Below are 16,844 nucleotides of genomic sequence, written 5' to 3' on the forward strand. Positions count from 1 at the left end.
AAAGTTGGAAAGAATGACACTTTTAAAAAAACTTAAACCGCCAGTAGGTGGCGGCAGGTGATAAGCGGTCTAATTAAGCGAGTAATTGAGTCATTCATTCAAACGATTCGTTCAAACGGCTGATTCATCAAGAATGAGGCAGTTGTTTATGAATGGGTCATTGAATCTTTGACTCAACCGATTCGATCAAAACGCTGAATCATTCGGTAATGAAAACACGGTTGAGTGTTTTTGTGATCTTTGTTTTAACTATTTTCGCTGCTGAAACAACAAAAACAGTCAATATTGCATCTAAAATGTAAGTGACTTAATATTAATTACTTGTTTAGTGAACTGTCATATGAAATCAGTGTCACATTTTCAATCGTGATGGTATTCAGCACTCTTGTTATAAAAACTCCACATTTTTAATTTTTACCGCAGTATGTTAACTGAGTTTAACTCACTTTGTTAACACTGTTTACTCACTTTGTGTTTGCTGCGCTCATTTGTTTCGATTTCTCCTCGAGAGAGGCAGCGCAGCCTTGTTAGCGTCATTACATTACGCACTATCGATCGCCATTTAGACTAAATGATGCAGAATCATTATCGCGTTTTGGTGATTGTTATTGGCGTTTTAATCAGGCTAGGCTACTTGTCCGGTCGGGCAAGTAAAATTCTCTTTCACGTGGCCTTTTAAAAAATCCACTTGTCCCGGATAAGCGGACAAGAGTTGATGTCGAGCCCTGCGACGTGTGTTTAGACTGCTTCAGTAGGCTAGGTCCAATCTTTACGACTCTGTTGTATTGCGTCAATGGAGTGGTACGTCAATTCTTCCTCGTTTTTTGTCCATTTAATTCATAATTAATGATATTATGCATTGCAATGAGGTTGATCTCATTTGTGCCCCCCTGAAAAAATGAAATGCCCGTCCGTGAATTTGTGTCTGGCGCCGGGTCTGGTTCAGTCACTCATGCATGCATTTCAGTTTTTTTATTTGCTTTCGTTGATAATGGTGTTTGCTTAAGGCAAGCAACCTTCTAACCTTAAAGGAATGAAAGCTCTTTCATCATTTACTGACCTTTATGTCATTCCAAACCTGCATGACTTTTTTTGTTTTTGGTCCACACAATGAAAGTCAATGGGGGCCAGTGATCTTTTGGACCCCATTGACATTCACTGTGCTCAACAGCAGTATTATATGTACAAAATGTGTGTGTGTGTATATGTATATATATATATATATATAGTAGTGCTGCTGGGCAATGATTAATCACGATTAATAACGATTGCAAAGACACATGCAATATTTGCATGCATGCATGTGTATTTATATATACATAATAAATATACACAGTAAACACACATATATTATGTACACAAATGTTTTTTTTTGGGGTGCGATTAATCGCGATTAATCGTTGCCCAGCACTAATATAAATTGTTTTTACTTAGTATAGGACAATCGTATAAAATGTGAGTATTAAGTAATTATTTTTTAGTAAACATGTTTAACTAAATAAATACATTGTCTTGTTAAGAGGTATAGAGCTTTAATGAAATTATGAAATACTGGTTTTAAAATGATGGAAAACTGTCAAACATAGAAACTGACTTTATTCTGTTCATTTTCCAAAATAAATGACCATTTCTCCATCACCCAGTCCCCCTTCCTTCGAGATGTGTGTGTGTTTGTGTGTGTATTTGTACTTCACCTTTTCTGTGTGCTGATGAGGCACCTGTTCACAGCTGTGTTGATGTGTGTAATCTGATAATGCCATACACGGCTAGGACACCTGAGGCACACAGGTTGTGTATCACTGCGGTACAGAGAGTTCAGACCAGATTCCTCAGGGCCATGAAGACCTGGGCATCCAAACAGCCGTTAAATGTGCCGATTGCATCAAAGAACTGCTTTTTTCAGGTCATAGGTAGACACAGGTTTCCTTGAACACTCTTATACCCAGTGGCCCATCTCGCACGACTTCATTTGCATGGCTGCACTGTTCCGCCCCGTGGAGGAACAGGCCCATTTCTGTAGCTATCTTTAACGTCTCATTCTATGCTGGAGCTAAGTATGGCTCAGGGTCAGAGTCTCAGGGTGGGCTAATGGAGATCTCTAGGCCTATGTGGGTGACTGAATATGTGTCTGAAAAGTGACTGAAAGTGAATGAGTGTATATGGAATTTTTCTTTTCTTTTAGGTACCAGCATTGAGTGAGGTGGGAATAAAGGCCCGTTCACACCAACAACAATCATTACAATGCTAACTATATCAGCATCCACACAAACGCAAAATAACTTTTATAAGTGTGTGTCGCAATTGTGTCATCTGCCTCATCTACCTTTTAAGGAGGATAAATTCTAATAGGCTGTCAGTGTTTTTTAATAATTCATCAGTTTGAAAAAAAAAAAAACATTTTGGAAGTAATTCCAACAATCCTTCCTCTGGGCAGGTATTTTTATAAGCCTTGTTGTGGTATGGACTCTGCTACTGTTTTACAGTTAGAACGATATTTAAAACTTTACCTTTATCATTATAATTATTGTTCTTGGTGTGAACAGGCCCTGAGGCTGGTGGTGAAATGCCAAAAGGGCTGTACATGTGATTAATCGAACTTTAGTTTCAATTTCGGCTTCCAACGACTATAAAAACACAACAATCAAGATTAAACAATTATTGTGCCGCATTCCGTTCCTCTCCTCTACAGCGGTGCGCTTCTGACACTCCATAAAAGCCCATAATTAACGTCCATATCAGTCAAATCATTTAAGTGACTATCGTAAAATGAAAAAGGGTTATTAAAATTAGGCTGTGAAAGAGTACTTACACTGTTCCTCGGACGGCTTTATACACGCGCGCTCCGAGAATGAGGGAAACTCGAACAACCAAAACATAGCTTACTCAAAGGGCTTCGGGTACGTGCCTAAATGGTAAAATATACACAAAAATAGTAAAAAAATGCTGGGTTTGGAGGGTATTCATGTAAATAGTCGGTTTGTAAACACATTCTTAAGGTAAATAATTTGAATATGGGATGTGTATCAGTATATTGGATCCGTGCAGCGGGTCTTAAAGTCACAGTAGGCTACTCTAATTAAACAAAAGAAAAAGAAAACCTCGCACTGTTCTTAACTGAATGACATTTGTAGCTTTATTAAGAATCAAACTAATTAATAGAGTGAAGACTGTGCTTTTTATTATTTTACATTTGATTAATTTCCGTATTTGTCCATATTGATCGTAATTTGCTTCTTTGTTTGCGGTTTAGGCTACTTTTAACAACGTTTGAGGATTTTGAAATCGAGAATTGTGAAATTTCAATGAGAATTAATTTTGGTATCTATAATTTTAAATAACCATGATTACAATATTAGATATTACAATATTATTATTTTTCCCCATAATCGAGTAGCTCTATGAATTCTGTGAATCTCTGGAATTTGAAACAGGCTCTAAAAATAACCACCGTAATGCTGCCATGCAAAGACGTGTAAAAAAAAAACATTCACCCATACAGTATATATTCACCCATGTTGTCTTCTTGCTCATGAAGCACACTCTAGTGAGAGACACTGTGTCTGCAGTTTGACCATTGTGGTGGAGCAAGCGCAATCATAGGAACTGATCGATTTTGGAGAACAACGATGGAATGGAACTAGGATGTGACAAAATCAGGGATTTTCCTGCATGTGGTCATCAGTGGGATGCCATGGTTCTCCACATGTTTGCATTTTACAAAATGTTTCTATGTTGCGAAAGCAGATGACATTCTGTAAAGATCCTTTGTAATAATTTGTGTGATCATTGTTCACATACAGCTGTTATCATACGTACACATACTCCTTGCAGAATCCTTAAGATGATTAGTTTCTTTAAAAAATAAATAATACAAATAATATGTATCATTTATTTAGTGACATATATTTAAAAATATACCACAAGACAAAAATACTACAATTTGCAAAAATTGTACTAAATAAATAAAACAGAAACTAGAAATGGTCAACACAACATATTACACTCTAAAAAATGCTGGGTTAAATACAACCCAGTGCTGGGTTAAATAGGGACAAACCCAGCAATTGGGCTGTTTTGACCCAGCGGTTGGGTTAAATGCTTAACCCAACTTTCTGGGTAGTAACCCAACCGCTGTGTCAAAACAACCCAATTGCTGGGTTTGTCCCTATTTTACCCAGCACTTGGTTGTATTTAACCCAGCATTTTTTAGAGTGTAAGAACCAAGTAAACTGAACTTTTAAACAGGATAATTTGTGTAAATTCTGTTAATATTTTGTCTTGTGAAATATATGTAAATGTGAAAAAGATGAATGAGTGCAGCTAAATAGTATTAAATAAAAAAAGAATATCTGAGAAGTATTTATGTGGATAGAACACCTTTAGTGGAAGTGCATTTGTTTAATGGATAGTCTCAGTGTTTCCTATCCAGCAGGTGGTGGCATTGCCATCCTTTTCCTCTTCAATCTAACGTTCAGCTTTCCTGCAACATCAGAGACTTGTTCAAAGAGACAAGAGACAAGAAAAAACAAGAGGGAATAGTTTGAAATGATGTAGACTGATGAATCAGATGCATTGAGACCAGGAATGTGAATTAATAAAGTAAATAGGTCAATTTTGATTTCCTGTTGACTTAAATGTATGTTTCTCTATTCTTATATGACAAATATATCTCTAATGATAATAGAGCCTGATTGTTATAGATTTGAGCTGCTAACTAAAGGGTTCAAATCCTGCAAAGGATTTGATATAAGAAATCAATTGATATAAGAAGTTTGGCATCAAGTCTTTTAATTGATTTTGAAAGTCTCTTATGCTCACCAAGGCTGCATGTATTTGACCAAAAATACAGTAAAAACAGTAATATTGTAAAATATTATTACAATTTAAAATAGCTGTTATCTATTTTAATATTTTTAAAATGTAATTTATTCCTGTGATGCAAAACAGAATTTTCAGCATTATTATTCCAGTCTTCAATCTCACATGATCCTTCAGAAATCATTCTAATATGCTGATTTAGTGCTCAAGAAACATTTCTTATTATAATATAATATTATTTTCGTATATAACATTTTCGTGAAAATTGTGATGCATTTTTAGGATTATTTAATAAATAAAAAGTTCAAAAGAACAGCATTTATTAGAAATATAAATTTTCTGAAACAATGTTAATGTCTTTACTGATCCATTTTTGATAAATTTAAATCATCCTTGATGACTAAAATATGAATTTATTTAAAAAAAATCAAGCATAGCGTTAAATAGCTAATTACCCTCCTCCATCCCCAGCTCCCTCCTCCAGCCTTTTGATTATCCTTTGAATCAGACTAATTCTAAAATGTGTACATAAAATTATTGAACTTTAACGATATCTGCAATACATTTATGTTGGTTCTGTTCTGTTTACCCTGGGGGGGTGGGGGGTTATCGCTGCTCTCCAATGCAGCCTAGCATGGATGAGAGCAGGGAGTTCTTGCCCAGAACAGAACCATACCGCCAATCCAAAGTGTTTGCTAATTGTCAATCATCTTTGACGATAGTGGTCCTGACAGAAAAAAGTAGGACACTTTGTGGCCTAGAAAAAGTAGACAAAAGATTATGAATACAAGCTTGATGTGATTGTAACTGATGTGTACTGATGAATTAAGATCATTAACATTAACAAAGAAAAGTTTTGTGAAAGCATTAATTTTGATATAATGTCGAACTTAATCACAGGTTTTCAACTCTAAGAAAAAAGGTACAAAGCTGTCACTTGGACAGGACCCTAAGGTATCAAATCTAAAAGGTACATCTTTGTACCTTATTTACCCTAAATGGTACATATTAGTACCTTAAAGGTACTTAAAGGAACATATTAGTACCTTTTGAAAGGGTGTCAATTAAAAGACAAATTAGTACATGATTAATATAAAGCTGGGGTGTATTTCTATATCCAGCGAAGTTCACAGTGACTAAAGGACAGCTAAGCAGGTTTGGTTGCCATGATGTCCCTCTCCATAGTAACAGCCAGCAGATCTCTCTCCCCCATCACTTAAAAGACAGTAATTACTTCCACATGGAGTCTCCAGCTCTGTGCACATCTGTCACGCACAGAAGTGCCCCAAAGAACAAGGGGCTCACATTAACGCTCAGTATTTAAAGCTTGAACCCCCAACGTAACAAAACTACGATGTTCGTTATAGGTTGCCAAATTGATATTCAAGCGCATTCACTCCTCACCCGCTGATCCATAATGCAACAGCACGAGGGCCTTGAAATGGAAATGAAACTCATTGTGCTTTTGGGGTGGAGTGGCATCGCCTTGTCGTCCTATTAGGGGACGTGAATAGACACAATGTGTCCTCACTAAAGCCATCATCTTTATGATCAGCTTTACAATGGTTAAAAAACCTACATGCTGTTTAAACCCGATGCTGCTCTCGTGGTTTAAACCACACAGATCATCTTCACAGCTGTGGGTGTTGCATGACGTGGGTTGTTTTGCACCAGAATTAGTGCTATGTCCTCTTTTTCTTAAGCAATATGCATAATGTTCTGTTCAAAAGCAGAAGCGGCTTTGCACAATGTTCACGATGGAGATAATTATCATAAAACCATTAATTGTGTTCCTATAGAGCACCTGGTGTCAGCCCCATGTGTGCCAGCAACATGATCTAGGAGTCTAGGAAATGCAGACGCTTGTGCTCGTGTACGTCTCGCACAAACTCCCAGCGTTAAGCTGATAATTGGTCATTATTTTAAACCGCAGGCTTCGATGCACCCTGCATTCCCTCCTACCGGTTACCTCCTGCCTAGTCGATGGCTCTTTCCTCTGTGATGTGTGCTGCTGCTTCCCAGTGAGCTGTGTTGTTTGTGGGTGGATGTGGGGCTTCTCTTCCTGTAGGCTTGGGTTGTGTGTAGTTCATCTCTGTCTGTGTGTTGTGTGTGTGTGTGTGTGCGTGCGTGCGTGTGTGGGGGGAGGCTGTCTCACCTGTTAATCTCTTGGACTTTCTCTGTTAGTTCATTGTGAGGAGACGGTCAGGGAAGGAGCCGGGGAGCTAAACTCTCAGGTCGTATAATATATTTTGTTGTTGTTGTTGTTGGATATTGACTAATAACTGGACAGAAATGCAGAGTTAAGCTCATCTCTGTCTGTGTGTTGTGTGTGTGTGTGTGTGTGCGTGCGTGCGTGTGTGGGTGGAGGCTGTCTCACCTGTTAATCTCTTGGACTTTCTCTGTTAGTTCATTGTGAGGAGACGGTCAGGGAAGGAGCCGGGGAGCTAAACTCTCAGGTCGTATAATATATTTTGTTGTTGTTGTTGTTGGATATTGACTAATAACTGGACAGAAATGCAGAGTTAAGCTTTAGAACTTAGTGTTTAGGGAGGTTTTGTATATGTTTGAACTGTATGTGGACATTTAGCAGTGAGTTTGGACCAGTTGTTGTTCTTATATTGAGTACTGTTATGAATATTTATCTTTTGACATGCATAAAGCTTTGTGTAATGTAAATCTGTTAAAATGTAGCAGACATAAACAAATGATATGTGTACTGTAGCTAGTACAAAATTCTAATTATATTGAGAAATACTATCATATTATAAACCAAATATGTATTTCTTATAAATACTACTGAAAATATATAATAAAGTTATTATTATTATCATTATTATATGTATATATCATTACACATATTGCAACATATATATATTGTGACATGCAATTAAAAATAAATAAATATATAATTTAAATTAAGTCAAAAAACTTGAAATTTAAAAAAACAATAATAATTGGAGTATTTAAAAGAAACATATTTTTCAAGTGTGTATGTATATATATATATATATATATATATATATAGGTAAATAATATAGGTCAGAATTATTTAAAATGTTCTAAACGGTGCTTTTTAATTAAATCTGTTGCAGAGTAAACAAACAGAACCCCAATCTACATGTAATCAGTGACAAACAATCATGTGATATTATTATCTGTCTTGTTTATTGCCTGTCTTCAGTTTAGATGGAGCTAATCAAACTCAGACTCTAGGTTTAAGTGCATATTTTGGTACTAAATGAACCCACTTCACTAATTACATACCATTGCTAGAGATGACCCTGACAGTAATTAGTCTTGGTTGAGTGTCACTTCCTTATTCTGCCTGGAGAGCAAGAACAGTTGTTTATCTACATAGAAGTGATTAGTGCGGATACAATATATTTTTATTGCAATTTGCAATTAACTTTTTTCAGGTAAATTGTTTGTACTGTATTGTACTGTCACCTCTACTGTAGTACAATACCATGTTTACTGTAAATATTGCTACAAAATACTTAGCACCAATAGTATCATTCCTTACCCTGAGAGTTGTGTCTAGGTCATATCCGTCTCTAAATGAGATAGACTAGTTACATTGCTATAATTAGTACAGGCAGTCACTACTGAAAGGTCAGAAAGCCCTTATAATCTGCCCTGGACATCCCCGTGGGATAATCACGACGTTCATGAGCTGAGCAGAGCTTCATTTCCTTGAGTGCCTTTCCTGTCATTATGACATGACCCGTGGACTCACAATGCACCTTTGTAGTCAACTGGCTTTGCTAGTATTAACTCGATTTGGAAGGCAAATTGTCCTGGCGTAAACCCCAGGAAAATCTGTGCGAGGACAGGCGGAGTTAACTTTCCACATTCATAATAATGTTAATAACCAGTATAAACTCATAGACGAACCTTCTAAAAAGAGAAATATACTGTACGTTATGTTGTGATGTTGTGGAGTCCCATCAAGGTTTTTAACCAAAAGGACATACTTGGTAGACCAGATCTGCTAATCATGCTATCTCAGTTTTTAACTGTTGTGTTGTGAAGTCTGTTGTTGGTTATTTTGTGTTTTCATAATATAATTGCCTATAATTTGACCATTTCGGGAAGCACTGGAATGTGTTGGGTCAAGCTAGATTATCTCCATTTTAAGGATTAGGTTTAAATCTTGGTCAATGGAGGTCAGTGTAACAAGCTTTCAGCAGTTTTAGAACTTAGTGCTAAAATGGTTAATCTATGCTGACCAGCTACATTTTCAATCAACAGCCTCAGGGGGGAACTTTAGAAAAAGAACTGTATTCTTCCAGCCACCATGGACACTTTTTTCCGACGGCATTTTAAGAGGAAGGAAGCAGGAGAAGCCATTCATGATGGCCACGTACCTGAACCCTGTCTACACAGGAGGCCAAGCATTGCAGTGCCAGCCAGCTGTGCCCGTCGACGCTCCAGCGTAGGTCTTCCGTCCACTGCGTTGACCCAGCGACGCCGATCCAGTGTCCAACTTCAGGCTTTACCTCGAATCACTAGCAGTCAACTGGTTCAGAAAAGCAGTGGTAGACGGCGCTCCAGCACCACCACCCCGAAGGCCAATCCTCGCTTTGCCATACGCCGGAAGAAGGTGGGCAAGCTCCGTAATATAGACACACACCTCTTGGGCCCGTCCATGCTGCTGGCCAGCTTAATTCAGATGACAAAAGAGGAGGAAGAGGATGAGGAGAGCCAAAGTCCATTGCCAGGGCAAGTGGAACTCAAGGGAAGCAACACGAAGTTCAGGAGTCACACAGATGTGCTTCTTTCAGAAGGCGACAGCGACAGTGACAGCGAGGACTCCAGCGGCCACTCAGAGAAGAGTCATCACTCGGGGCTGCGCAAGGAGTTCCTAGAGGAAGCAGATTTGTCAGACTGGGAGATCAAAGAGTCTGCTGTTTTATGCCAGCAGGAATGCCTTCCTCTGGCTGTGGTGGCAGAGTGTGTCCAGGCCCACCCGCTGATCCGCATTCCCCGTTGCCTCCGGAGGAACTCATCACATTATGGCTACGCAGAGCCTGGCCTGCACGTCCGCTACTGCCGCAGCAGCCAGAGGAGGCACCGTCGACGGGTCTCCACCATCTCGAAAGCAGGAAGCCCCTGGCCAGGAAGAGGCCTGCCGCTTCCTAACCGAAGAAGCTCTACCTGCTACAGGGGTCATGCGACTCTCAATCCCCTCCTGGGAGCTTATTACGATCCCAGGCTGGAGTCTTGGAGTGGATTCTTGTCGTATGTAGAACCTTTCTGTTGTTGTGTCTAGTTATTTCATGCTGTGCTCTTAAATTAGATGTATACAGGGTTTCATGAAATGCAAGAACAACAACACAAAGGCTGCGTCAGAAAGCTTAGACAGTTGACTTGTTGCTTTGCTGCCCTGTCAGTCAGTGACTTGCAGGCAGCATTTGAATTCGAAGGTAACTCCTAAAACTGATAGTGGACTGACTTCTGAGGCAGCATAAAGGTTTAATGATCTACAACAAAACAGAAAAAGCTTTGGTGAAGAGTGTGTGATAGAATCGCACACACAGGATGGGGCAGCAAACGATATATCTATGCAACCCTCAAAAATCGATCAGATGACAGTACCTCAATTATAGTACTCAGATTTGCATTCTTGCCTTCCTACCTCAGCACAGGTACAAAGCTGGGGCCGTACCCTAAGGTGCAAAAGCTAAAAGGTACATTATACCATATTTACACCTCAATGGTACATATTAGTACCTTTTGAAAGCTTACTTCCCCAGTGACAGTTTTGTACCTTTTTTTTTCTGAGAGTGTATGCTACCTGCGTAGGTAGCATTTTCTGCTTTCGGATGCAGCCAAAGAAACTAATTATGACCTAGGCCAATGTTCCTTAAATCTGGCCCTTGAGGGCCAGTGTCCTATAGGGTTTAGCTCCAACTCTAATCAAAGACATCTGAGTAGATGATCAGGGCTTAAGATTTCAGATTTGAGGAACCCTGACCAAGGCTTTGCTGAGGTGCACAATGAGAAGACGGTTAATATTTGTCAAAGTCAGTTTCTTTAGGCTTGTAGCATTAAAGGTGCATTCACAATGACAACTATATTACTGGAGGTCACCAAGTTGCTTGATAGTTGCTGCATCACGTCATTGCACAACTGCATGAAGCTGACCTCTGCTTAAATTTATTTTCGCACTCTTGATGTAGATGAATGTTGTCCAAACACTTTGCCGCTGCAAATTGCTGTCAGTATGAACGTCCCTAAATAGTTTATATTTTAGTGAAGACCAAATAAATACACCACAATGTACAGGTTTTCTGATTAGGTACTATGACTTGCAATACCTGTGAATCTCCACTTACAAACTCAGCACTTTCAAGTCAATATCTTAAGTAATTTCTCAAGCATTCAAATATTTATATTGAATGCGAGAGCAGGCAGTTGCAATGCAGCTTTTCATTGCATTGACCTTCTCATTCTCCATCCCGTGGATACGAGCACCATGGCGATCGCTCATTAGTGCAGCTGCTACCATAGCGAGGTAATGTGACTCATCAACATTACTGATCACCCAGTGGGCTTCTCATCAACAGGTTGCTAAGCTTCACTGATTCCCTCTGTAGGGATTAGGACACAAAGGTCAGGGTGAGCAAGGTTTTGATTACAAAAGGATTACAAAAAACCTTGGAAATGCCCCACCCAAAGCTAAAGGTAATATTTGCCTTTAGAAATGCATTTCCTGTGATTTCATTGCATAAACTTCATTGACAACTTTCTTGGCATAGCCATAATTGCATCAGAGTTCCTGTATAAGGAGAGGCTATCTGTTTCTGCACGTCTATTGTGTTAACATTTAGCATGAACGTTGATGTACAGATGGCACACTCGATTCTATATAGATGTGTATAAAATAAAGTTACATTAAAGACTAGCCAATTTTCATTTTGTTGTTTAGTATAAAATTCAGTGCTGTATCTTCCAAATTTGGTGAGCTAAATGACATAGGCTAAACATCAGGTATCCACAGTGTATTGTGGTAGTACTGAAAGCAGATTAAAAGCAGAAAAACCTATATATTTCCAAGCCGTGCTATATAATTCTAGTTGTTGGTGGCTAGTAAAAATAGTCTTATTATGATTGATATGGAATTAAACAAATGTAATTCAAAGAGACCCCCAAGGCACTCCAGGTGGAAAGCTGTGCGAAATAAGATGCCATCCTTTCAGGGAAAAATGTTCATAATTGTATTTCTTTTGATCAGTGTTCTAAATCTAATTGACTTAGGATATGATGGACACAGACAGTCTGTTTAATGTCACTGTCATTGTTTTTGTCAGGAAAGCCATTGCCAAGGCTGGTGTGCAGGATAACGCTGCCCAATCCGTTGCCATAATACCGGCCAAATGTGAACCCAACAAAGAGATCTGCAGCACCGTGGATTGGACTGTGAGTTACTCATTTGTATTTCAACAAACGAGTTAGCATTCCAACTGTTTCATTTATCTCAATGGCAGTAAACTCCAACTCATGAAACAGTAATCCATATTAATCTCTTTAACTTCTGTTTAACTTACTGGTTAGTTGTCTTCCTCAGGAAAATGCCCAGTTTGGTCAACACGTGTGGTTTGAGACCAGTCCGTCTGGAGATTTCTGTTACGTTGGAGAGACATATTGTTTTGCAAAGTCACTGGTAAATGACCCATATTTTTATTCTTAAAACGATCAACAGCACAATGAGTAGTTTATAGTAGTGTCTTTCCTTTTGTAAAAATCCTTGCACGCAAGCTCCCTCTACTGGTTAGACGTTATACGCACAGATTCAGATGTATTGCTAAAATGCCAATTGTTGTGTTTCATTTTGTTTTCTCAGCAAAAATCTCTTCCTCGCCACAAATGTGCATCCTGCAAAATAGCTGTTCACACTGTATGCATGGATCAGCTGGAGAAGGTTAGACGATTGTTGTAAAGCTGAAAAACTTACAATGTTTTGAACTTTTTATCTCAACAAATGAACTGTTCCCCATAGATTAACTTCAGATGTAAGCCATCATTTAAAGATCCAGGGATGAGAAATGTCCGAGAGGTAAGACTTTTTGTCCCTTAAAATGAGCTTTATCATTTAGTTTTGTTAAACAACTGAGCTGGTTTGTGTTTCAGACTCCAAACATGAGACATCACTGGGTCCATAGGAGACGGCAAGATGGAAAATGCCGGCAATGTGGAAAGGTCAGTGCAAGACTCATAAAATATGAAACGTGTAATCACCCAGAAAGTATTTATGGCCTAATTTCACTCTTTCCTCAGGGTTTCCAGCAGAAATTCTCCTTCCACAGTAAAGATATCGTGGCCATCAGCTGCTCTTGGTGTAAGCAAGCAGTAAGTATTGCACATCTGATAAAATCTTTTTTTTTTTGTTTTAATGGTTGCAATGTACACTACCGTTCAAAAGTTTGGGGTCAGAAAGATTTTTTTTTTTTTTAAGACATTAATGCTTTTATTCAGCAAGAGTGCATTCAATTGATTAAAAGACACAGTAAAGGCTTTTTCTTTGTTACAAATCATTCTATTTCAAAAACCTTCATCATGTTTTTTTTACATAAAAATCAAGCAATCCAACTGTTTTCAGCATATTAGAATGATTTCTGATCGTGACTCTTAAGATAATGGCTGCTGAAACTTTAGTTTTGCTATTTCAGGAATAAATTACATTTTAAAATATATTAAAATAGAAAAAAAAAGCTATTTTAAATTATAATAGTATTTCACAACCTTACTGTTTTTACTGTATTCTTCTTTCAAAAATACCCAAAACGTTTGAGTCGAAGTAGTGCATAAAAAGTTAAAGTATGATAAAATATCAATCAATGCACTTTGCTATGTGTCTTACAGTATCACAACAAGGTGACCTGCTTCATGCTGCAGAAAATCGAAGAGACGTGTTCTCTTGGAGCTCACGCGGCTGTGATCATCCCTCCAACCTGGATCATCAGAGTCCGCAGACAGCAGGTACCATCTGACCTGAAGAAAATGGGGTTTATACAAAATATTACGGTTATATTTACTGTATTTTCGAACAAATAGACATTAAAAAATCTTACCAACTTAAAACCTTTGAATGTATATCTTATAGATATATACAGAGTTCTGGCATGAAACTCTAGATGGCGCAGTCCGATAGGTCTAACTCAATCTGACCTAATGACATCATTATCATGTGGCTCAGCTGATTGGTTCTCTCCTGTATCGGTAGCCAATGAGCTGACTGCTCAGCATTCAAATATATGACTAGTGCTTGCCGTAGCAGTGCAGCTTGCTTCAGAAACCCTCCACCTTCCCCAGCTCCACCTGTATAGATCTGCTACGAGGGGATTCATATATGCTATATGGGGGTTATTTCATGTACGGTATGTTATATTTGCAGCAGCAATATTTCTTACATGCTCACAGCAGCATGTTGTGGATGTATTGGCAGTAGCAAGTCTCGGTACTTGCTCTGCCGCAGCAGCAGCGTAGCAGATCTATTCCGCCAAGACCAAATACATTAACATTGTCATGTACAGTAGTACCATGCCGATCCCTCTGAGAGTTGTCATGACAGAAATATTAATATCTTCCAAATGTATTTCTAAAGTACTAATAGTGATGTAATTTTATGATGTAGTGTTTTATGGTTTGGACATGGTGAAAGGAGGTCACCTGCATTGATGAGCTCAAATGTAAACACTAAAATTAGTATGTCTATAAAGATGCCTATAAACTGTCCCTATTATACAGGCATCATTGAAGAGCAGTAAAAGAAAGAAGAAAACATCTCTGAAGGCCAAACCCTGCAAGAAAGCCACAGAGGTAGCAAACACCTCTGAACCTTTGAACTTTTGTGAATAAAAGGGATAGGCTTTTATATATGACAAGATTTCAATATTTCATTCTCTGCAGGATGGCAAATGGAAGCACTTTGTTGTGCGACCGATTCCTTCTCAGCTCATGAAGCCTCTGCTGGTGTTTGTCAATCCTAAGAGTGGCGGAAACCAGGTCAGAAGCGACACTCAAAAGTTCCTAGTGCATAGAAACGGTATTTAACAGCCACATAATAGCACTTCTTCATCTTTTCTTTAAAGGGAACGAAAATCATCCGCTCTTTCATGTGGTACCTGAACCCCCGGCAAGTGTTCGACCTCACTCAGGGAGGTCCGAGAGAGGGGTAAGAGTTGATAGGTCATACTTTCTTTCTTTCTTCGCTTTGAGCGTGTTCTCTTACACTTTCTCTTCCTCTTTTTAAGGTTAGAAATGTACAGCAAAGTGCCCAACCTGCGTATCCTCGTTTGCGGCGGTGACGGAACGGTTAGTCAAATATCTGCGCTCTTATCTAGATAAAACCGGATGGTGGGTAATATAATTTCTGCTCATACTGTTTCAGTATGTGCACAGTATGCAAATTTTCCAACGGTGCAATGTGCTCGACATGCTCGACAGGTACTTGAAACTGATTCAAGTCAAGGTAAAATTTAAATGTATTAGGCATAACACCACTACTAAAATAACACTGACTGATCCGAGCCAATCTCTCAGATATTGATTGTAAATGAATTTCATCATGCTGACCCTCGGTCAGGAAGTTCATAGGGACCATCATGTAATCTATATGCTCTGCTTGAACAGGTTGGGTGGATTCTCTCAGTGCTAGATGAGCTCCAGTTGAACCCTCAACCCGCCGTGGCCGTGCTTCCCCTCGGGACAGGAAATGACCTGGCCAGGACTCTCAACTGGGGCGGGGTACGAACCTGAATACTCTTGTTTGTAATGTTCTAATAAACCTCAGTTAGTACATTATAAGATGAAGTTTCAGCTTCAGCTCCTGTATTTTAATATAATAACCACAAGTTTTGTTTTGCAGCATGAGGTTTGTGGTTTAAACATGTCATTTTTACTGCTGACACATTCTTAACCTGGCATAACAAGAGAAAATGGTCCCACTATTTGTTAACCATTACAAGCTTTTCATTGTTTTTTTTTTTGAAGATGCGTGTACTTGTTGACTTTCAGGGCTACACAGATGAACCGGTGTCCAAGATCTTGTCCCATGTAGAAGACGGCAACATCGTCCAGCTGGACCGATGGAACCTGAGCGTGGAGCCCAATTTAGAGGCCAGCGAGGAGGAGAGTGACGAACACCAGACCGACAAGGTCAGCTGACAACAGTAGAGGGTGCTAGACTTTAGCAGAAGACCACCATCCTTCTAGCTTTACAACAAGTCAAGCATGAATGAGGGTGTAAAGAGTTTTTATAAACTCTTTTGTGTTGACATGAATGGTTAGGGGGAGCTAATGACGTCTCCATGTCTATTTCAGCTTCCCATTGACATCTTCAACAATTACTTCAGCCTTGGATTTGATGCACACGTGACCTTAGAGTTTCACGAATCCCGAGGTGTGCTCACTCACTCGTGTAATTTGAATTTGGTTTATGAAGTGAAGGTTTGCATACTACTGCATATAAAATCTGCGGTTTGTGAAAGGATTCAAATTTCTAAGATGTTGTTTTGTTTCCTCAGAGGCTAAACCAGAGCGGTTCAATAGTCGACTTCGCAATAAGATGTTTTATGCAGGGGTGAGTGTGTCTGTCCGATAAAGTCAAGTAGATATTTTAGTTTATTCTTTTTGTAATGTATAAAATGTAACATATTTGTTCAAATACATGTGCCCCTCTGCAGACAGCCTTCTCAGACTTTTTGATGGGCAGCTCCAAAGATCTGTCCAAACACATCAGGGTTGTGGTACGTTAAGTTGTATATATGTATATACACACTTTTTATATAATATGACCCAAGGTATTTGAAACTGGAAATATAATTAAAATATTTTTATTGTATCTATTTTATTTTATATATAAAAGTTAATTAAAAAGAAGACTTACAAATTATGCATGTGTACTGTATATATACATTAATAAATAATAATAATTAAACATTAAATATTTTTATTTTATTTTATATATAAAAGTTAATTAAAAAGAAGACTTACAAATTATGCATGTGTACTGTGTGTACTGT

The 16,844-nt window shown here is 38.5% G+C and overlaps 2 protein-coding genes across 2 annotated transcripts in view; both read left to right on the top strand.

The window, feature by feature from the left end:
• LOC107673222 (predicted GPI-anchored protein 58) overlaps window positions 1-6,660 on the top strand; it is a 16,215-nt gene extending 9,555 nt beyond the window's left edge. The window contains exon 4 of the mRNA XM_016466720.1: window positions 6,618-6,660. Within this exon, the coding sequence (XP_016322206.1) occupies window positions 6,618-6,660 (43 nt within the window). The remainder of the gene's footprint in view (window positions 1-6,617) is intronic.
• A 1,206-nt stretch (window positions 6,661-7,866) lies between these two features.
• Window positions 7,867-16,844, top strand: part of LOC107673269 (diacylglycerol kinase zeta-like) — a 21,681-nt gene continuing 12,703 nt past the window's right edge. Inside the window, 17 exon segments of the mRNA XM_016466793.1 lie at window positions 7,867-10,059; window positions 12,132-12,240; window positions 12,389-12,484; window positions 12,665-12,742; window positions 12,821-12,877; window positions 12,952-13,020; window positions 13,099-13,170; window positions 13,684-13,800; window positions 14,569-14,640; window positions 14,731-14,826; window positions 14,913-14,995; window positions 15,075-15,135; window positions 15,454-15,567; window positions 15,838-15,978; window positions 16,144-16,222; window positions 16,347-16,402; window positions 16,506-16,568. Coding sequence (XP_016322279.1) covers window positions 9,116-10,059; window positions 12,132-12,240; window positions 12,389-12,484; window positions 12,665-12,742; window positions 12,821-12,877; window positions 12,952-13,020; window positions 13,099-13,170; window positions 13,684-13,800; window positions 14,569-14,640; window positions 14,731-14,826; window positions 14,913-14,995; window positions 15,075-15,135; window positions 15,454-15,567; window positions 15,838-15,978; window positions 16,144-16,222; window positions 16,347-16,402; window positions 16,506-16,568 — 2,307 coding nt within the window. The 5' untranslated portion in view covers window positions 7,867-9,115.

This window comes from Sinocyclocheilus anshuiensis, unplaced genomic scaffold (genome assembly GCF_001515605.1).
Source record: "Sinocyclocheilus anshuiensis isolate Anshui unplaced genomic scaffold, SAMN03320099.WGS_v1.1 scaffold68, whole genome shotgun sequence".
Lineage (NCBI taxonomy): Eukaryota > Metazoa > Chordata > Actinopteri > Cypriniformes > Cyprinidae > Sinocyclocheilus > Sinocyclocheilus anshuiensis.